This window comes from Mus caroli, chromosome 10 (genome assembly GCF_900094665.2).
Source record: "Mus caroli chromosome 10, CAROLI_EIJ_v1.1, whole genome shotgun sequence".
Taxonomy (NCBI): domain Eukaryota; kingdom Metazoa; phylum Chordata; class Mammalia; order Rodentia; family Muridae; genus Mus; species Mus caroli.
Window position 1 is genome coordinate 36663336 of NC_034579.1, and position 22789 is coordinate 36686124.

The window sequence follows — 22789 nt, forward strand, 5'->3', positions numbered from 1 at the left end:
GCTGGATCTCATGGAGGCATTTCCTCAACTGAAGCTCCTTTCTCTGTGATAACTCCAGCTGTGTCAAGTTGACACGAAACTAGCCAGTACGGGGAACTTAGGATAAAGCTTCTCCTTATCATTATTAGGTGACATCCAGCAGCCAAATAACTGCTAGAAAATGAAGATTCATGTCTGATTTATAACTGGCAGCCTGGCAGCAGCTCCAGATTTTTCTGTGACTTGGGAAGAGTCACTCGGGAACCCACACAGCACAACAAGCTATTAGGCAGAGATGCAAACTGCACAAATACAGAATCCCTCTTCCCTTGTCATTCTCTAATCTTATTTCATGATGGTGTCAATCAAAAATGTCTGCTAAATGGGGCTTCAAATTTATCTGCAATATGCGACTTCCCGAGAATCCCAGGGTGCCAGGGTTGCTGTTGTACTCTTTCTTGGGCTAGATGGTTTAGTTCTCTTCTCTGTGACTTATGGGAATAGGGGCTTTCTGGGAACTGAGACATATGAAATGGCATCAAACCCTTGTGGCAAACAGTCTGAAAACACACAGTTGCCATGTTAGCGTCTAACGATGTAAAGTACTAACCGGATGTGCCCATCACCTGTCTGAGTTCTAAACGTCAAATATGTCACACAACTCTGCCCTACAAAGTTGTTTAGAACAACCACGAAAGAATTATGTTTTAAAATGATGTGTGTGGGTGGGGTGGGGGTTTGTGTGAGTGCAGGTACTGATGGAGCCCAGAAGCTGGCATCAGGTCCCTTGGAGCTGGAGTTACAGCTGGCTGTGAGCCGTCACACGGGTGCCGAGAACTGAGCTGAGGTTCTCTGTAAGAGCCTATGTACTCTATCAATGGCCCACCTCTCCAGGCGCTCAGATGGCTAGTTTTAATGTTTTCTTTTTATGTAATTTTCAGTTATAGAGTTCTCAGAATAGTGGAAATAGCTTTGTCTCTCCTCAGATTTGTCAGTTATTAATGCTTTTCTCCATGTGCTTTGCAGCATGCTGCTTGTCCTGAACTCCGTTTAGGATGATACTTTGTGGAGATCTGGTCTCTTTATCCATAAACACGTCAGAGTATATTTCCTAAGAACACAGCTTTCTGAGTAAGAAAATATTTTTTTCCATCAAAATTAAAAAATTAACATGTAAGCCAAGCAGAATAGATTGAAAATGGCAAGTATAAAGAAAAGTACATTGCTTATTCCTTCCGAGAGAAGACACTTCGGGCTCTCTTGCTACCAGGCTATCCCTAGACCTTGCCATAACTCCTGACACGTAGGGGATGCTCACACAAGCCTATTAACTTTGTAAAGTAGAATTTCATGGGACGTTTCATAATGTGAATTTCTCCTAAAATAAGTCAAAAGCAAAACCAGCAATAGAGGCAGCCATTTCTTTATTACCTGCAATTAGTCATTTGCATGGTACAAAGGGGTGAAAAGTTCCCGATGCATGATTTGGATGAATTGATTTTTAAAGATTTTACTTTTATTATTTTCACTGTGTGTGTGCACATACATGTGTGTGTATGCACTCCTGTGCATGTATGTGTGCACACACAGGCACCTACTTGAGTATAGGTGCCTACAAAATCTGGAAGACAACACTGGATTCCTTGTAGCTGGAGTCACCGAAGGCTGTGATACAGGTGCTGGGGAGTCCTTTACCAATGACCTGCATCTCAGGTTCTGGGGCACGCCTTCTCACAGAGGACACTGTCCTCGAGGCCGTCTCTACAAGTAGCGGTTTCTGATGTACTCCCGGTACATGGCAGTGTCCTCTTTGCCAAGGGGCTGCATGATACCTTGGCTAGCTTGGATATGGGCCTGGAAGATCTCTGTAGACTTTCTGTCTACTCTTGGAGGCTGAACTTCATAGATGTTGTCTTGCGAGAAAGCTGAGATGGGAGTTCTGTAAAAGAGGAAAGACAGGGCTGGGTTATGGAACTTCTCACCACAACATGGGCTTCACCAACCAAGGGCAGCCTCTGCAGTTGTTACTTCCTGGGAGGCCGAAGGATAGAAGCTGTCCCTGATACCCAGGCAGGGCAGAGGTTCTGTCCCTTATAGAATGTCAGCGCTATAGTTGCGTATCCTGCTGGCTCCCACTGGAAGAAGCTTCAGGTGCTGCTATACCTACGTTTTGTTCCTTGTCCTTGCAGGCTCTTGTTTTGTTTTGTTTTATTTTTTGTTTTTGTTGTGTGTTGTAGTGATAATTCTTGCCAATGAGTTTATGGCAGTAAAATGTCTGCTCAGTGCCGTGCCTGGCCCAATACAAGCATTCAGTAAATAGGATCACGGTTTAGGTATAATTCCTTACTGAAGTTCCAAAATTCTAAAAGCTTTGACAACCAAAAGCTATACTGCCTGAGACTTCCAGCTGACCTAAAACACCCTGCTCTCAGTTCTTTCCCATTCTCTGACATGCAAATGTTAACATGTCATACATCAGACAAGGCCTCAGATCTTACTGGGGAGATTATAGGAGGTGACTATATCTTGGGGTGCTAATACCCACTTTTTAATTCTACAGCATATCTGACCTCTGTTTTTAAGGTAAGGAACTGTGAATCTGTGACAGACAGTCCCCTCCTTTCTGAAGCACCAGAGAATAAGCCCCCCAGCCCTGCGCCTTGACAGCAGCACAAAGGAGCTGGCCCTGGAAATGTGGGTGTGGTGAGCAGGCCCCAAGAGCACGAGAACAGGAGAGCTGACCCTGCCTCCTGTCAGTGGTAGCATCAAGTGGCCTAGCCTGAGCAGTGCTGGAGAGCTTTCTCTGGTGATGCAGATAAGGGAGCTAGGGGAGGGATCTGTGGTTAGCAGTGGACATCGGAAGCAGCTGGAATGTTAGCATTCTTCTGGAAACTGGGCAGTGTGGTAACATGGAGGACAGGAGAAACTGTTCAAGAGCTCTGTCTTCATAGCATGTGCTGCACTTAGATGTGGACTTTTCTTACTCCTCTAGAACGCCACTAAGGCACAGACTATGGGGATGGATGGCTCAGTGGGGAAAATGCTGGCTCTGCAAGCAAGAAGGCCACAGGTCAGAGCCCTAGAACTCACATAAGTGCCAGGTGGGCATGGACACACAGGTCCAGCTTTGGAAGGACAAGACAGGGGACCCCAGAGCAAGCTGGCTGGCTGTAGCAGTGAGCTCTGGTTTTGATTGTGAGCTCCTGCCTCAAAGAATAAGGTTGACGAGTGATCAAGGCAGATTCCTGATCCCAACCTCAGGCTTCCACATACACGTGCACATGTATGTGCATACCTGCACATACACATGTGTCCCCACACATGCAAACATGCATATACATAAGCTTATACACGAACAAAAGAGAGAGAGAGAGAGAGAGAAACAAAAAGAAAGAGGGCTGAAGAGATGGCTCAGCACTTAAGAGCACAGACTATTCTTCCAGAGGTCCTGAATTCAATTCCCAGCAACCACATGGTGACTCACAACCATCTGTAATGAGATTTGATGCCCTCTTCTGGTGTGTCTGAAGAGAGCAATGGTATACATATACATTAAATAAATAAATAAATAAATAAATAAATAAATAAATCTTTATAAAAAAAAACAAAAGAGGGAGGGAGGAAGGGAAGGAGGGAGGGAAGAAGGAAGGGAGGAAGGAAGGCAGGCAATCGAGGTGGCTCACTGAACTTCACCTTTGTGTACAACACACACTATCCCATGATGACTGGACTTTATAGGACATCTCATTGAAATAAAATAAAACTGGAAGAGATTAGTCATTTAAGAAGCTAAGATTTTTGGGTTTTGGTTGTTTTTTTTTTTTTTTTCATCTCAAGATAATGAGTTTCAATTCAAATTTGGCATACAGTTTATGATACACATGCACTCTAATTTTAAAAGCATCCTAATGATTTCACATAATCTTAGACCAAATCCTTACAAAAGTAATAAAACTCAAGTACAGAGTGGTTCATTTAAGGCTAAAATACTAAAGGTGGGCTGGGGAGATGGCTCAATCAGTGAAGTGCTGCAGAGATGGCTCAGTCAGTGAAGTGTGGGGAGATGGCTCAGTCAGTGAAGTGCTGGGGAGATGGCTCAGTCAGTGAAGTGCTGGGGAGATGGCTCAGTCAGTAAAGTGCTGGGGAGATGGCTCAGTCAGTGAAGAGCTGGGGAGATGGCTCAGTCAGTGAAGTGTGGGGAAATGGCTCAGTCAGAGAAGTGTGGGGAGATGGCTCAGTCAGTGAAGTGTGGGAAGATGGCTCAGTCAGTGAAGTGTGGGAAGATGGCTCAGTCAGTGAAGTGTGNAGATGGCTCAGTCAGTGAAGTGTGGGAAGATGGCTCAGTCAGTGAAGTGTGAGGAGATGGTTCAGTCAGTGAAGTGCTGCAGAGATGGCTCAGTCAGTGAAGTGCTGCAGAGATGGCTCAGTCAGTGAAGTGCTGCAGAGATGGCTCAGTCAGTGAAGTGTGGGAAGATGGCTCAGTCAGTAAAGTGCTGCAGAGATGGCTCAGTCAGTAAAGTGCTGCGGAGATGGTTCAGTCAGTGAAGTGTGGGAGATGGTTCAGTCAGTGAAGTGTGGAAGATGGCTCAGTCAGTAAAGTGCTGGGAAGATGGCTCAGTCAGTGAAGTGCTGGGGAGATGGCTCAGTCAGTGAAGTGTGGGGAGATGGCTCAGTCAATGAAATGCTTGCCACACAAGGATGGCGGCCTGAGTTTAAAGCCTCAGTTAAAGCTGGATGTGGTGATGCGTAACCCCAGCCTAGTACATAGCCAGTGTTGTAACAGTTCAGAGACAGGCAGATCCCTGCAGCTAACTGGTCAGTCAATGGGTGAGCCCCAAGAAAAGCAAGGTGCAGAGCAACTGAAGAAGGCTCTCAATGCCAACCTCTGGCCTTACACTCATGTGCAAACCTGTACAAACATCTGTCTCTGTCTCTTTGTCTCTTTCTCTCTCTCACACACACACACAAACAGAGAGAGAATGAGGGGGTAAGGGAGGAATGAAAGGCAGGAGGGGAAGAAAGAAGAAGAGCCAAGTTAAAGGAATTTGGAGACAGATTTAAATCTCATTGTATGCCAGCTGGCAGGACTGTGTTTCACAGGACAGATACAGGGCTACTGAATGTCTGTGCTTAACACATTATTATGGCGGGTGGTTGAGATAATACACAAATCTATTCATAATTTTGCCTCAGAACAATACTGGAGCTCTACAGTTAATTTAATTCAAGATGAGCAGTAAGGATTCTTTAATGGCTGGTTGTATTCAGTGCCAAACCATTTTAAGCAGGCCCTTCTATAAAGTGGCTCCATTAGTCTTCAGAGATAGCCATCACACAGCCTACATTAGTCCAGTGTCTGCTCCTCTCAGAGCTCTTACACATACATCCTGACATTTAGCTTTCACATCTGCTTTGGAGGAGGGAAGCACAGTTTTACCTGCTCTAGCGGTCAGACGCGCTAGCTATTTGTAAAGCTGAACTGATGGCCCCTGTTCTCTCTTTGACCCTTGACCTCTGCATAGAACCGCATGTGCATAACATTCCTGGCAAGAATAAGCAGATATCTCAAAGACACCGTCTGGGAACTAAAACCTTAGACCAGCAGGGGAAGAGACCCTGCCGTCCCAGGGGTGGCAGGGCCAGGGCAACACAAACAGGACCATGCACTCTACCCAACAACTTGGACTTCTTATCAAGAAATAAACTGGGAGTCCTCCCTCTGCTTCTCAGAACCAGATCCACTGAAAGCAGGCTCACAGAAATAATGACAAACTCTATGGACAGGGCATGCCAACCCCAGCTGGCATGGCTTTATCAAGCAGCAGGTAGGTCCTCCCGTGGTCCCAGTGCTACATTGAACAATAAATCTCTGATGTTGAGATAGTCCCTGCTGCATCTGAGTCAGAATAAAGCTCAAGATATCCCCAGGACTGCTGGGGTAACAGGGGGCAAGAAGAAATGGATTCACAAAGAACCACTGTTTCCTGATCCGGTCACAGGGAGCCCCTCATAGACCTAAGCTGGAGTTCTGTGTGGCCCAAAGACTCTCGACTCCTGCCGCAGACTAAGTCAGAACATCTGATGGAGAGGGCAGCTGCTGAGCCCGCGGGACGATTCTAACATCTAGGAACGCTTGCCAGCTTCTGGTCTGTCATGGCCACCATCAGTTATATAGATGAGACATGTAGAATGCTAAATATGAGCTTGCTTGAATTCTTACGGTGATGGGAATCAAACCAAGGACCCTGGACACCTTAGGCAAACATACTACCACTCAGCCATACTCTAACTACTTAAACTGTTTTTCTTTTAACTTTTTATTGCTTCAGTTTCACATTGTGTAGCCGAATCCCACTCACCTCTCCCTTCCTTCTTATCCACCCTTGCAACCTCCCCACAAAAGAAAAAAAAATAAACAAAACATAAAAACCATCTCATCCAGGGAGTTGTAGTGTGTCACAAGTGTTCCACAGTATACGCTTCTGTCCACACGTCTTTAATTGCAAACATTCATTGCAATGAGTCATTGGTCTGGTTTGAGGTCTCTGGCTTCTGCTACACTATCAGGACCAGCTCTTTCACTCGCTCCAGCAGTGCACAGATGGAGTACATGTTGGTGTGGGTCAACTCCAGGACCGGGATCTGGGCCTGAGTGGTAGCTGAGGTGGTCAGCCCGCCAGTTGCCCTGAGCCCACACCACCAGGGTGAACTTTCCTGCACTGCCTGGCTGGCTCACCCAGTACTGTAGCTGGCAGGGGGCAAGGCCAGCTCTCCTGCTTTCATACCCTCAGGGGTAGCTCAACCACATCCATGCCACCTTATGTGGCAGGGACAGCTCTCCCATGTTCACCCATGCTCCCACCACCAGGGCCAGCTCTACTGTGCCAAGTGAGGTGCAGGGCCCTGCTCTCCCAAGTACCAGAGCCAGTAAGGGACAGAGCCAGCTCTTCCTAGCCCTTCAACATCAACCTGGTCCCAGACCATGGCCAACTCAGACCAGGGACTTTCATAGGGTCTTTAGTTGGTAATCTGAGCCATGGACATGGCCTTTAGCGGCACTACAGGCAGAGACTTCGCCGTGGCCTCAGGTGTCAGCCCAGGCTACTCACAACTCTCTCCACCCTCCCCTCCCAATTCCACTCCTCTTCATAGAGCTCAAACCACCCCACTTGTCTTTCTCTCCCCTCTGTCCACCACACACTTGCACACTGTGATGGCTCCTGCTGTGGGCAGGACACACAGCTGCCAGGGACCTGGGGGTCTTCTGCTCACACACACTGTGGGCGGGCCTCTGGGTGTCCCCTAAACACTCATATCTTGTGGCAGCAGGCTGGCCAATCTTATTATGTAGCCCAGGCTAGCCTCAGATGTCTGAATGCAGGAATTACGGGGGCATACCATTATGTCTGACTCAAACAGACTACCAAACTTCTGATCCTACTCCTTCTGTGTCCCAAGTGTTGGGAGCACAGAACATGAGGTTTCTTTTAAATGACAAAATACCACTAGCCCTACATTGGAGGGCACAGCTTAATGCTTAATTATAAAGACATGAACAACAATAATAGGTTCAGCTCTGATTTTCTAATGAGATTTTATTTATTTATTTATTTATTTAATTTACTTCTCAAATGACATATGCATTTATGAGGTGGGAAAGAAAACAAAATCCATACCACTCAGAGGCTGTTAGACAGAGACGGAGTGAAGTTAAAGACCAGCACAGACAGACAATCTCTTATCACAGTGGTAGCACTGGGTGCCAGATTAAAACAAAACAAAACCATCAAAACTAGCATTTAAATACCACACACTGTAGAAATGGTGAGACAAATTTCTTTTATGGATTCCAGTAGAGAGACCTAGCTTATTAGATGACAAAAAGTAAATAAAAGTAAAAAAAAAAAAAAAAAATCAACACTTGTCTCCTGGGCATGAGCAGAGGGAATTTAGCTTTAAGCTCCTCACAGCCTCCAAGGGAGAAGACCTATTGCCCCGCACTCAAATGCCAGTTGTATTTTTGGACATAAAATATTATAATTACATTGCAGCGGGTTCTGTATTTCCCCCCAAGGAATGGTGCAGCCTTATTTAGAATAATATATTTACCCATTCGTTTCCGAGCTGCTTAACACACATCGCTCGGTGAGCACTGATGACATTCACCCTTAACTGCAGCTCTCACAGCAGAAGAGAAACACTCCAGGCAGAAATTCATTAGACACACTAGATGGTTTTAAGGAAACCCCTCACTGGTGCCCTTCAATGCTCTTTGTTCAGTGGGGCTGCTTTTAACACAGCCATTTCTGATAAAAAAGAAAAAAAAAAAAAAACCTCTACCTTATACTCAAATGCGGAACTAATGTTTGAGCCCTTTAGAGTTTAATCCCTGCTAAGACGACTTTTCTGGCTTGCATGGATTGAATAACCAGTAAATGTTCACTGGCTTGGGGCTGAGATGTTTTCGGAATTCGGTGACATGATGTGGACTCATGGTTAGCCGTTAAACTACTAGACAAAATTTGGTGGTTAAACGACTAGACAACACTTACATAATTTTAAGAATTGCATTATGTGATGCTTTTTGGTATGTTAAAATCGTATCCCCTTGCTTTGATCAGTATTTTGGCATACTTCAAACCTTATGTAGCATTTTCAGAATATCTAGTAAGAGTTTGACTCATAAGATCCATTTCCCTTCCCAGTGCTCTGTCTGTTGCTACTAAAACTTTCAGTTTCTCCCACAAAGTTCACCCCCCTCCTCTACCTCATCATCAACATCATTGCCATCATTGCCATCATCACCATCATCATCTCATCACACGCTTCCTTGTTGACCACATCTTAGCCAGAGGACCGAGATATTACGCTGAGGAACAGGAGGTAGTTTTGCCTTATTCTTTCTAGGAGAAAACCCTCATCAGGTCAAAACTATAATTTGGGTATACTAAGACACGTAAGACACATATGCTATATTGAAGCTATATATACTTTGGCAAGCGCCTTAGTGATCCACCTTTGTTGTGAGCTCTGCCTTCTTTCGCAGTCTCCATCAGGAGCTAAGGGCTCTTATCATCTAACTGCTGATGCTGTGCGATGGCAAACACTTCCAACCAGAGCTTTTCCCAGTCCTCGGCATCCTCAGGGATGCCAGCCTTTGGTTTGTGGAAACTGTTTGCACACTTTCCGTGATATCAATTGCATCTCTCCAGTTCTTTCATCAAAGTGTTATATCTTTCCAACACGGCATTCATACTTTGCAGCCTAGTCTTGAGTCTACCAAGGTGATAAAGTGAAAATATGTTCAGTTCTCTTAAAAAAAAAAAAAAGTGTCTGCATCTGGCTCACATTCCAAGGGTCAGAATATAGATACCTTGATCCAAAATGCAGCTCTCAAAGTGCCCTTGTACAATATGGCAGCAATTAGCCATGTGACAATTTAAATTTACCCTAAATTGATTTAAATTAAGTATACTTAAGATGGTTTTCAGTATCATTTGCCACTTGACAAGTACATGACGGCCACAGGTGGCCAATGGCCTCTGTGTAAGGAAGTGTAGAAGTGTAGAAGTGTCCCAGCATTAATGTAGGACACTATGTGTGGTATGATTCTGGTGTTACTGTAGGACGCAATGTGTGGGGTGCTGTCCTAGCATGTCTTTACTGTTCTGTTTCTCCTAGAAACTCCTGGTTGGTACTTTTGTCTCCGTGAGCCGTCACCCTCATATAAATGTGACTCGCACGGCAGTAATGCCATTCAGTCCCTAACTACACTGCTTCCCTGCTCTCCTCTGCTCACTCAGTGCTACGATTCACAAAACTGTAATGCTCTATTCTCCTTGTCATGTCACCAGATGAATCCCTGTTCCCCTTCAGAGTGACACTCTTAAAACCTTATAAGCACACAGCCTTAAGCACTGCCTGAGCTTCGCCTTGCTGCAGCTGTCATTCTTACAGGGTCCACATTGGCCTGTCCTTGTCCAGTGGGGACTTCTTCAGGCTTACCAAGTCCTTCTTAAGGACCCCACTTTTCTCCAAGAGCTTTCTTGCTATCTGGATCAACGACAAGTTTCAGTTTCATTGTATATGTGTCCCAACATGAGCCCAGAGTCAGCAACTTCTTCCAGGAGCCTGGGTTCCTCTTAGTGGGAAACTGACATTCTAAGACTACAATGTAAGTCTAGAAATTCTCATTATCAAGCCTGTGTCTGTGTGTGCATGTGCGTACGTATGTATGTATATGTATGGCTACATGGGTGTTCATGTGTGTGCTTGTGCACACCAGTGTGCATGGGTGTATGTATGTGCATATTCATGTATATGCATGCGTGTGTGTACGTGTGTACACATGTGGATACTTGTGTGAATGTGTTTGTGGGTGTGTGAGTATGTGTGTGCATGAGTGCATGTGTTTGTGAGTGCATGGGTGCATGTATGTGCACTCGAGTGTGTATGTGTGCATGCACATGTGTATATTTGTGTGTGCATGTGTGTGTTTACATTTATGTGGGTGTGAGGGGTGTGAGTGTGGACATGGGTGTGTGTATGTGTGTGTGTGTGTGATGTCAAGGACAATGAACAAAAGAGGATGGTAGAATTTATAAATATTCATGCTTTCTTTGGTTTATCTCATAGTAAACACACAAGAGCCTCAGAATAACACTGCTAATGGTATCCGCATCATATGCTCCCTGAGAACAGATTTCATTCATGCACACTCTTCCTGCCTCAGCTTGTTCAGAGCTGCAGTACATACAGTAAGGCACACATTTCACCACAGAGCTATGGCGTCTTAGCCTCTCCCTTTAGCCCTTTATTTTATCTCTGCAGAGAACCATGGTTTATTTTATATCAGTGTTTATGCTAATCAGTTTCCTGTCACTGTGACAAAATAATTGGGATAATCAGCTTAAAATGAGAGGAAGGTTTACTTTGGTTCACAAGTTTGAGGGTATTAATCCATGGTCTCTTGGTCCATTGCCTTTGGGCCTGCAGTGAGGAGTATGCCCGGGTAGGAGCGAATGGTGGGAGCAGCTATGATACAGAGAGGAAGAGGAGAGGGGAGAGCCATGCTTTTGATGACCTAACATCCTTATGCTCGGCCACTCCTTACGGGCACCACTGCCTCTCTGTAGTGCCACCAGCTGGACCTTAAAACATGGGCTTTTGGGGTCACCTGTCTAAGCCACAGGAATGTTTCTAGTCATGTTGTCTAAAGCTCATCTCTACTATGCCCATGCAAACAATACTCCGTGGGCTCCTACTGACAATGAGATCTAGTTTTACACTAAAAGCATAAGCTATTAATGGCTCACGCATTCTTCTCTTGAGCGTTAGAAACACATTACTCTTTTTTTTTTTTCCTGGTATTAAGTACTATGCCCACTACACCTTGCAGCAACCTAAGCTTTCCATAAGAAGTCTTTCTGTATAGATGCCTAAAGGATATTTTCCCCTTCTGGTTACAATGCATCTGGTTCTAGCCAGTACAGGCCATACTCTCAGGTCATTGGTGTGCTCTTACCACACCGACACTGAAGGAAAGTTGCAGTCCAAGAGAGACTTTTCCTTCTGCTTCACTGTCCTAGTGGTTCCCTCTCTTTTAAAGATGCCAGTTTATCCACATTAAACTTTTGCCTGTTGTCAGCATTTAACACTTTAAATCTTCTGTCTTTTGTTCTGAATTTAATAGGTATTATTATTATTATTTATAGGTGTTTATTTGTATTTTAGCTTATTTTGAATGGGCATGTTGGTTGTCTATGGGATGTTTATAGGCTCCATGTTCTCTTGTTCAAATAACTTTCTGTAGGATGGCCTCTGGCACTCTCCTGATGCACTCTGCGAGCTCCCCTGAGCCCACAGTGGGAGGGGAGGCTCAGGAGACTTCGCTAACTCCACAGGACTCCCTTTTCTTGTTTCATCAATATGTACCAAGGCATGTCAGCTTGCCCTCTGAGACTTCCTTTGTGTAAATTCTTGCATCTTTTTATTTCTTTTTGGTTTTTGTGGAAGGGTCTCATGTAGCCCAGGCTAGCCTTGAACTTGCTATGTAGCCTTGAATGCTCAATTCTTCTGCTTTCATCCCAAGTGCCAGGATGGCAGGCATGTGTCTCTGCCTGGCTCCCTCATCTTTGCTGCCAATGTCCTCCTCAGTGTCGACACAGCAACAATTTCTCCTTAGACTGTCAGCCATGGAGGAGAGGAGCTGTGGTTATTTGGTTTCAAGAGTTTAAGTGATCTGCTCAGCTACAACCCCTTTGAGAGTTCATCAAGGGCAATGGACAATCTGGCACTGAGTTGGTTAAGCCCCTCCCTGAAGGAGCAGCTACTCTCATTGTCTTAGTTGGGGTTTTCCTGCTGTGAGCAGACACCATGACCAAGGCAACTCTTATAAGGAAGCATTTAATTGGTGCTGGATTACAGTTCAGAGGGTTACCCCACGGACATCATGGTGGGAAGCATGGTGGCATGGTGCTGGAGGAGCTGAGAATTCTACATCCAGATCAGCAGGCAGCAAGAAGAGAGAGTGAGACACTCGCCTGGCTTGAGCATCTGAAACCTCAAAGCCCACACCCTGAGACACACTTCCTCCAACAAGGCCACACATCCTAATATTGTCACTCCTTATGGGCCTAGGGTGGCCATTGTCATGCTCACATCATGTGCAGTAGGTACCTGTATTCTTAGATCCTCCAATTCTGAGCTCATCAGAGTCCCCAGTGCTCTGCACAAACCCTGGCATCCCAGTCTGCCTGGGTTATGAGATTTGTAGACTACCCTGCTGTGTAGTTCTGAGGTGAGTGCCATCCATGGGTGATGCCATTTGGGTGTATCCTGTGTTAAAAGGCTTTGGGAAGGTGACCGTATCATGAGGGCTCTGACATAATCTCTGACTGACCCACTGATGGATTCGTCATAATTTGGTGACATTACTGGAAAGAAGCGGAATGCAGGAGGTGTAGCCCAACTGGAGGAAGTTTCTGAGGGGCAGATCTTGTCCTGGGCTCATCCCCTGCTACTTCTGCCTCCCGCCTGCTGCAAGGGGAACAGCCTCGCCTCGCTTACAACGCTTTGGTTTGTCACAACCCAGAAATAATGGAACCAGCCACACATGGACTAATAATTCTGAAATCATGACCCACCAAATCGATCTACCCTCCTTTTGAATGGTTTCCATCAGATACGTGTTACAGAAATCACTAGTGACAAACATCGCTACTTTTGCTACCCTACTATTTCCACTTTTGTGTGAAGATTTGGAGATAGAGTTTTAAAATTATTGTATTTGTGCTAGCAAGATGGCTCAATGAATATAGGTGTGGGCTGTGAAGCCTGACATCCTGGATTTGATCCCTAGAACCCCAATGTTGGGAGAGGGCTGATGCCCCAAGTTGTCCTCCCACCTTCACACAAGCATAGTGGTATGCACGTACACACATGCATGCACGAATGCCAGCACGCTTGCCCGCATTGCGCGCGCGCGCGCACACACACACACATACACACTAAATAAACAGAAAACAAAAACCTATCAGACATATTTATCTTAAAAGTATATTTTTCACTCATGTTCCAAACGGACAACTAAATACAAGCCTCGTGCCTGTGTGGCTCTGCCCGCCTCACTGCTGACTGGCACTGCCATGCTCTCTCTGCTCCCTCAGAAGATCACTCCCACTTCTCCTCTGGCAGGCCTTGTTCTCCTTGGGGATGGTGCGCCCACCACAGGCGTTCAGATGGGCAGCCCTTATCTGCCTTCCTGAAGGTGTTTATTCCCCCTGCCGTGTCTGGGAGCCGCCCGACAGTCTTTGTTAGTGGGTTACAAGGTCACAAGCTGTCAGAAGAGTAGAGCTGCACTCGCTCAGAGGACTGGGGCTTTTTACGTTCTACCCTAACAAAGAGTGGGTAGCTAGGAGGCTAGAGGGACAGACTGACAGCACAGATTAGATTCTGCAGTATTGACTCTTCCAGTATACCAAGGTCACTGAAAAGGAAAAACAAAAACAAACAAAAAACTAAAAGCCAACCATCCCCAGACCCCCTTGGAATTTGATTTCCAAATGTGAGCATGGTTCTTTTACGGAGGCATTCGCATGCCACTTTGATTCGTAACTGGGTCACACGGACAGAACGATCTACTTGGTAGACGGACGCAAAGGCAGCTGCAATTCTTGACTTGGCCAGAGCTGCAGCGACTTTCTCAAGACGGTGGAGGCAGTTGGTTTTGGAGCCAGCAGCTGCTGTGACAGCTAGCTTCCTGACCAAGGCAGCATGGCAGTCCCTCTGACAGCCTGCCACATGGTTCAGGGAATGATTCCTGGAAGTCTGATTTGCAGTCTGTTTCTACTGCCCTGCCATGATCTGGAAAACCCCAAGCTAAGTCACTCTGTTCACTCTGCCTAGAGCAGAGCACCACGCTGTCTGTGACTGACTCCGGTCCATCCGAGCCAGCAGGATGATAAAAGACACCCAGCCACACCCTGCCCCAGGCCTCTTATCTCAGCTGCAGCAGGTACCAGGTTGTGGGTGACTCCCATCTTGAGGCAGGCACATGTGTTTGTTCGCCAAGGAGACAGAAGGGACAGTCTGCTTCTGGCACACATACAAACGGCAGTGGCAATACTTCTTATGTTCGAGCCACAGCCACCGGTATTTTTGATACTCTTTTTATATTCTCCTGGAGAACTCTAAAATTAAACTGTCACTTGTATCCTTTTACAGAACTGGTGTCAGAGAAATGAGGCATGATAATTGTTTTCTGACCTGAAGCAGGTAAAATGCTTCCAACTTAGGATGCAGTTTGTGAACAGCATGGCCTCCCTCCCATTAGCTGGACATATTATCTACCAAATGTGAACGAGCTGTTCTGCCTCAGCCATGCCTATATAAACACTCGGGAAGTAGCAGTGAGAGTTGGCTGGGTCATTTTGAGGGTTATAACTAGAAGATTCAACAGCTATTTAATGAGAAAGTGCTTGGCTTTGAGCCCTGCAGGCAACAGGGGTTGGTCATCTAGCACAGGGCTGGTCTGTTCAAAGGGGGCACTTCTGACAGCAAAGGACAGGTAGCACCAAGCACAGACAGGTGTTCTCAAAGGGTAAAGTACATGACTGCTCCTGTATGGGGCTGGGTTCTCCCTCGGGGCAACAGGTCACCTCTGAGACGCAGACCATTAGGACTTGTGTCTCCTATGTCCTTGCATTTCCTGGAACAGCAGCAGGTGTGGCTTCTCACTCCTAGAAATCCAGTGTGTGCAGAAACAGCCATGTGTCTTGCCTCTCACGTGTAGGTGGCAGGACCCTGCTTGTTTCCTTGACACCAATTCCAATAATCAGCAGTAGGACAGTGATTAAGATACCATGAGACTTCAGTATAACCAGATTTCTGGAACCCAAGAACTGGGACAAATTAAATTGTAGTGAACAGGATGCTCCTTCAGTGTTGAAACTCATTACAAAATGATTGAGCCACACTCCTGCACCCCTCCTACTTGACCCAGCACGAAAGCCATCCATCCCATGGACAGACATCTGCATACGGAGGCAGTCTTTGACAGCCTGTGGATGCCAGAACCCAAGCAGCATAAGGGTACACACACACTGGGGCATCTGGGGTAAGTACTGGGCACACTTAAGATGAGGCGGGCATCCTTGAGGTCGGTGACTCTATAAAGGAGTCTCAGCCTGAATGGACTGGACTGGAGACAATCCCGGATGAGGGGTGATGGGAGATTAATTACATATGAGGACTAACCAAAGAAGCAGTAATTGGAGTCAAATTCTCCCTGTTGGAGAAGTCTAGAATAAACACCAGATACTTTGTAATTAAGCATCATTACCAACCTACAGATGCAAATGTATTTGTCTGTATCTATAAAGATATTGGATATTCACATTATATAATTAAAATAATGTGTAATAGACACATATGTATTTCTCTATATAGTTGTATATAGTATATACATCTGTGCATGCCAACATGGCATGCTACTTGAGTTGACCTGGATTCGTGACCCTGCAGTGGCAATAGGTACATCTAGTGCCCAGATCTTGGCTTTAATATGATTTTTCCACTGAAAAGAATCAGAGACCCTTGGAGAAGTGACTGATTTCAAGGCTAGGACAGGCAAGGAACACGATGAGCTCAAAGCATCTGGTGCTAGAAAAGGGGGAAGATGAGGACATGTTCAAAGAACACGGGGCAGGCTGAAGGGACTCTGGTAGAATTGGGGACAATTGTAGTATCAGAATGAATAATGACGATGATGAATTATATCTCACTGAGTATAATAAGTAAAGACTTATCATGAGAAAAATAAACATAATGACAAAATGGATGGCTCGATGAATAAAGGCTATTTCTATAATTTCAAAGCACCTCCCTAAAATATTCATTACTGAAAGGAGCAATTTCACAGTAAAAGAGTTCAGGACATACAACGTCAGTCAAGAAATTGAAATAAGCAATTTGAACTTTTATGTCATCTGATGCACGTGTATAGTATTTCTGCCTGCATTCATGATGTATCCTAAGCCAACAGACATTTACTGTCTTAGTATATGGCTACTCATATGGAACTAGTCAGGAGCCTAGGAAGGGCCTAGCTTGGTTATGGTTCAAGGTCTGTCACAGGGCTGCTACCAGCTCCCTGGCTATAGCTGTCATCAACTCAAGACTTACCTGGCGCTGGGCGTCTGATAATCTCAGCTCATTCTCTTGGTTGATGTGATGGTCAGATGCTCTAGTGTTTTCTGTGTGTGTGCACAGTGTGAAAGCTTGCTTTCCCCCAACAGTGACCCCACAGATCACTTTAGAACCCAATCATTTCTCCTCTATGCACTTGGCTAATAATCTGAATTTTAAATCACCCCAAAGGCCTATGGGTCCCTCATAGGAGGTGACAGAACCTTGAAGAAAGTTGGATGCACAGCAGGGACTATGCAACCCCAACCCCTTCCTCTTGAAGCAGGTCTGCCTGTCACACTCTCCTGTCACCTTGTTCTGCCTCGGTGATGGATCACGAACCGAAGCTTTTCAGGCTGTGAGCCTAAGGAACTTTTCTCTTTACAAGCTAATTGTCTTAGGTATTCTGCTATAGTGATAGAAAGTTTGACTAAAACACTCCTGGCCAAAGAAACAACCTGGTACAAAGTGGTAGGGATGATACTGGGGTGTGGATAAATACAAGTAGGGCCGATTTGAAGGCCAGACACTGTGCTTGGGTATAATTAAAACAAACTAAATCCATGGCCAATCTACAAAACAACTGACTGTATTCTTCAAAGTGTACGTGTTAAGGGGATAAAAAATCAAGGAAGGGTGGTGGTATGTTCAGAATAAAGGAGACTTTAACAATTAAATGCAGTGTGAGGTTCTAGGCTAGACCTTCTCCTAGGCAAGCATATTACCAGGACAACTGTGAGCTATGAATGAAAGAGCAGCCACGGGCTCACTCCTAAGCTCCTGTAGCAATCTATTGTGACCTGCCCCACTCAACCCCACCTCACTCCAGAGCCCTTCAGCTGTGGTTCTCACCACCTTCTGCCTACTTTTTGGATGTGCCAAGATGGTTCCTGCTACTCCTTAGTGCGTGCTCTCTCTGCACTGAGCATGCTCCAGCCATCTCAGAGCAGATTTCCTTCAAGTTGGATCTCAGGTCAGCTCCTCCAAGAGATCAGCTTTGTGCACACTCAAATAATCCCAGCATTTGAGAGGCAGAGGCAGACAGAGCTCTGTAAGTTCTAGGCCAGCCAAGGCCACATAGTGAGATCCTGTCTCAAACAAACACACAAAAATTCAAAACCCCAAACAAAACAAACAAACAAACAAACAAGCAAACAAGTGACCTAAAACAGTGTTGGGCTCCTGCCCCCACCACTTTCTCCTATTTCTTTGGTTTGTGAGTCTTCAAGGCACTTGTCCCAGGATGGAACTGTCTTCTGTATGGTGTTACTGATTCATCCTATCTGCATGCCCCGGGTCAGAAGGGTGCTGAAGAACTCAGATGTTCTTGACCTTTACTGTCTGCCCAGCGACAGAGCAGTGCCTGATACAGTGTAAGTACTTAATACATAGCTAGTGCATTAATGAACCACCTACTCTCTGCTTCAAGCTATTTATAATCCCAGCTAGACTTGTGGCTGTGATCATGACAATTATACAGTTTTAGAAATTACTTTTATTTCAGATCACTTTGCCCAACCTCAGACCAAATGAAGAGATGCTACAACATCGCCACAAACAACACAGCTTTCACTTGCCGTACTCCGGGTAATGCAAGAACATGAGACTCTCTTAGCACCATGGACAGTGCTAACCACTGCAAAGATTTTCTTTTCAGGAATCTTAAATCTTCATCCTGATATGTCCCACTTACTGGTCTCTAAATCATAAAACATAAAAACCCTGCTTCACCTCACAGTGATTCAAGCGTTACTCAAGGAAATGATCACATGACTTCTAATCCTCTTTTCTGAGATAAGCCCCCTGGGCTCTCTCAATATGAAAAATTAACAAGCTGTGAGCATGAGAAAAGGCTGAAAAACTTCAGTAGCCTGGTTTGAAAAAAATAAAAAATAAAACCTTCCTGGGCATCTTATCTGAGAGCTACAGGATGCACACCCTTGGGCTTTCAGAGAACACGGTCTCATTTCTCAGGCTGTCTTTTACTCTCTGGAACAGCTTCTTCTCTGCCGCATGCTCTTTCTGATACTGAGCGAGCTAAAACATTCACAGCCAGTCAGGCTCGTAAGCATCCTCCTGGAGACTTATCATTTTCCAAACACATTTGTGGCTTTATATTTTCTCTGCTGAACACATTTTACATTCTAATAAGATGAGAGAAAACCCACGTGATGTAATAGTTCGCTAAAGAGCTTTGTGGCAGGGGCTCTTTGCTGGGGGCATTAAGCAATTTATTTCATGACTATTCTATGTGGAAAAAGCCATTTTTCATTGTCCTCTCCTTTGGACTTTCACTGTGTTCATGGCGCAGGAGGTTAGACTGCTCCTGTGGTTCCACAGAGAATATTTTAGTGACCACCAGCACCCTCCAGTGCATCTTGCATAAGAGAGAAAGCCATCCATCAGTGGGTAATACAGAACGAGGGCTGAGTGAGTAAGGAATGCATCAGGAGCCACGCCTCACAGAGCTATGTTCTAGCCCAAGCCATCACCTCACAGAGGGAGCCACGGCTCAGACAGGCAGGGATTCAGTTAGCAATGGCAGTGTGGGGGCCAGACCCCAGAGTCCTGACCCCAGAATCATGCAGCCTCTCTTAACAGATGCTTGGGCAAACAAACTGCAGTCAACTGGCCACGCATGGAGGACTCTGTTTTAATTTGTGTTTAATAACTAACTCACTGTGGTGGTCTTGCTATATGCACACACTGTAAATAACAACTTTAAGCCAATCACAGTAAATCATGCAGGGGTTGGGCACTGGGACTCCTTCTTCCTGGGCAGGAGAATGAAATCCACTCCTTCTGAGGCTGCAGGATGCTGTGACAGCACCCTGGGAACACACAAAGCTCGTGAACCCACTCTACTGGGGGCCCTGTCCGTGCCTTTCAGGGAAGTCAATAAGTGACTTTACTGTTTGAACCAGAGGGCTTAGGTGCTCTGGTAACGGAGTATGAAAGTCCAGGGAACGTTGGGAGAAGCTTTATAAACAGAACATTTGCTTCCTTTGCTTTGTAAACAAAATGAAAATGTATGCATAGGAAATAGACAAACACGTCTACAGCCCGCAGGGAGGTGATTCACTAGAAGGAGCCATCTTAAGGGTCTTGCAGATAACTCTGGATATATAGAATCTAACAAATCTAACAAGTGTTTTAAAGGTTTGCAATGTGGAACTGAAACTATATGAACTGACAAACTATCCACACTCTTATCTAAAATCCACTGTCTATCTTAAACTTGGGACTTTTATTTTTCACCTACACATGATTTTTTAAACAGCCTGCATTAAAATCCTCTGAGCTTTGATGGTCTTTCTAGCCCAAGGATCTTTTGATCCCTGCCTGTCTGAGCTGTGGCTCCCTCTGTGAGGTGATGGCTTGGGCAGATAACAGATTTTATTTTAATAGTATTACTTTTAAAAATCATATTTTGGGCTGGAGAGATGGCTCAACAGTTAAGAGCACTGACTGCCCTTCCAGAGGTCTTGAGTTCAATTCCTAGCAACCACACAATGGCTCACAACCATATGTAATGGGATCTGATGCCCTCTTCTGGTGTGTCTGAGGACAGCAACAATGTACTCACAAAATAAGCAAATATTTTTAAAAATCATATTTTTTAAAATCACTTCTAATCTCATCACATATATAAAATAAATAAATCTTAAAAATCATATTTGTTAAAATCTCTTCTAATCTAATCAGGAAAATCTGTATACATTATGTGTGGTACTACATGCATACTTTCAAAACTCTGCCTTTCACTTGAAAATTCTAATGCTGTTATTGGTAATAAATTCTGCAGACTGTTTTCCTTAAAATGACAAGCTTACCTGATCATTTTTGTGGAAGTGCCGGCCAAATACTTAAGCCTGGAGAACCACAGTCCTGTCAGTCATTCTGGTCCTGGGAGGGAAGTGTGGAATCCTCTCACAACTGAGACAACTGTAGAAGTGCCTTCCCTCAGAGCCACAGGACTGAGCAGCAGCCAAGACACCTTCTGCATATGTATTTCACAGTGGTCACAGTCCCCAGATGACACAGGCACGGCAACCTAACAACCTTTATTAATCCATCAACTGACTTAAGCATACAAGGTGTTTCTCCTTGTCATTGTCATCCACACCTCCTCCTCCTGCATCCAACCCTCCTCTAGTGTCAAGGGAGGGACACTAAGCTCTAGGGCTTGGTGGCACTGCTTTAATCTCATGGCTCACCAAAAAGGCATTGGCGCCCCAGTGATCTGCAGACCACTTTTGGAGGACAAATGCTTTCGGTTGCCCCTTTTGTTCCTTTGGTGACAAACTCCACCATTTCTATAGCCACATGCCACTGTCTGTGTGTCCTGTAGGCACCCCCTCCCTTCAGAAGCACTTACCATAGCACACGAGCTGGGTTCTACCCGCTTGACTCCAGTGTCAGAAAAATGGGTTTCAGGCTCACTTTCACCACTCAAAACTCCTGTAACTCATAGTGAGCTACAGACCCTCTAAGCTGCTTATCTTAGAAAATTAGGGGACTGACCTTGACAAGCTCCAGATATTTTCTGATTCTCAGATTTTATGGTCCTAGACACACACACTCACATATGTATACACACACACACACACACACAGAGAGAGAGAGAGAGAGAGAGAGAGAGAGAGAGAGAGAGAGAGAGAGAGCACATATCGAAGTACATCCTGAAAACGCCATCTTGGAGTCTTGGAGTCCTCCCCAAGCCTGGTTGTATTGTGAAGCCCTAGGTGTCATCCTTGACAGGCTTTGGACAGGAATCAGTATGTGAGATATTTATTTACATGATGCTAAGAGATGTTTTATGAGACCATTGAGAAATAACCAAGGTTGCTGATGTGAGACAAAAACTAGACTAAAGGCCGAAAGGAAGCAAGAACTAACTCAATAAGCAACATCTCTAACAATCCCAGCTTTGAAAGAACCCATCTTACCAAGGCTGCTCACAGGACCGACCGTAAGCGCAGACTTGGGGCCCATGGAAAATGCAGTGAACAGAAGAATCTCCCCACTCACGCCTGAGAGGCTTCAGGTATAATTGTGTGTGTGCTTGCTAAAGAGACACCTTAAATGCAGCCTTCCCTCTTTCTGCTGTTTTCAAGATCATTAGATCCATTTTCTTAGCTCTATTTTATTATAAAAAATAAAATTCAGTTGAGCATGTTAACTTAATTAGCTAATTTATTTTCTATTTTCTAACTATATGACACAGGAATGGTTTAGCCATTTATCTCCTGAAATAAGCTTCAACATTTTATTTTCGAAGAAAGAATACATTATTCTGAAGTATGATGTCAAAAAAGCATTAATTTATTTTATTTCCACAGTAAGTAATGTGTTTCTAACATTATTACAAAACATAAAATGGTTAAAAAAGTCAGGGACGAAAGAACCACAGGCAACCACGGATACTGAGAGGGAAAATTAGTATTCTGTAGAGAGGACCCCCTAACTGATAATCCAGCGCCAAGTGGTCAATCCTGAGACCACAGCCACAGCCACAGCCACACGGATGCAACATGTTACATTCATATAGTTATGTGCATAGATATGTGTATACTCAATATATATGTTGAAGAAAAAGAGAACCCATGAGTTTGATGAGGGATAACAAGAAAAGGGGCTAGAGAGAGTATGAGAAAGGGGGTGACTGATGTAATTAAATTATAATTTAAAATGATATTAAAAAAGAAAGTCTCAATCCCCTTTTCTTTATGGGTAAAGACAGGATGCATTTATTGGGATGTTTGGGGTTTAATTAGCATTTGGTTACCTCGAACATACAGAATACAAACTGTGGCTATAAACTGGCTCAGCTAACACTAGAGAAGAGAATGCAGTTTTGAGGTGGAGGATTTAACCGCCACATCTCCACTCTCTCACACTCTTTTTAACTCTAAGGTAAATGTGAAAGTGCTCTGCATACCTGAGAACAAAGGCAAATGCAAATGCAAACTGGGAAATTACACTTCTGTTCTATGCAGGTTACTCACGTGATTTTAAGAACTGGTTGCAAATTGTATCTTATATCTTGGGTATCCTAAGTTTCTGGGCTAATATCCACTTATCAGTGAGTACATATTGTGTGAGTTCCTTTGTGATTGGGTTA

At 44.8% G+C, this 22789-nt stretch overlaps 1 protein-coding gene across 1 annotated transcript in view; it reads right to left on the reverse strand.

The window, feature by feature from the left end:
* Positions 1-1387: 1387 nt before the first annotated feature.
* Fig4 (FIG4 phosphoinositide 5-phosphatase) overlaps positions 1388-22789 on the reverse strand; it is a 114309-nt gene continuing 92907 nt past the window's right edge. Inside the window, exon 23 of the mRNA XM_021173871.2 lies at positions 1388-1918. Coding sequence (XP_021029530.1) covers positions 1741-1918 — 178 coding nt within the window. The 3' untranslated portion in view covers positions 1388-1740. The remainder of the gene's footprint in view (positions 1919-22789) is intronic.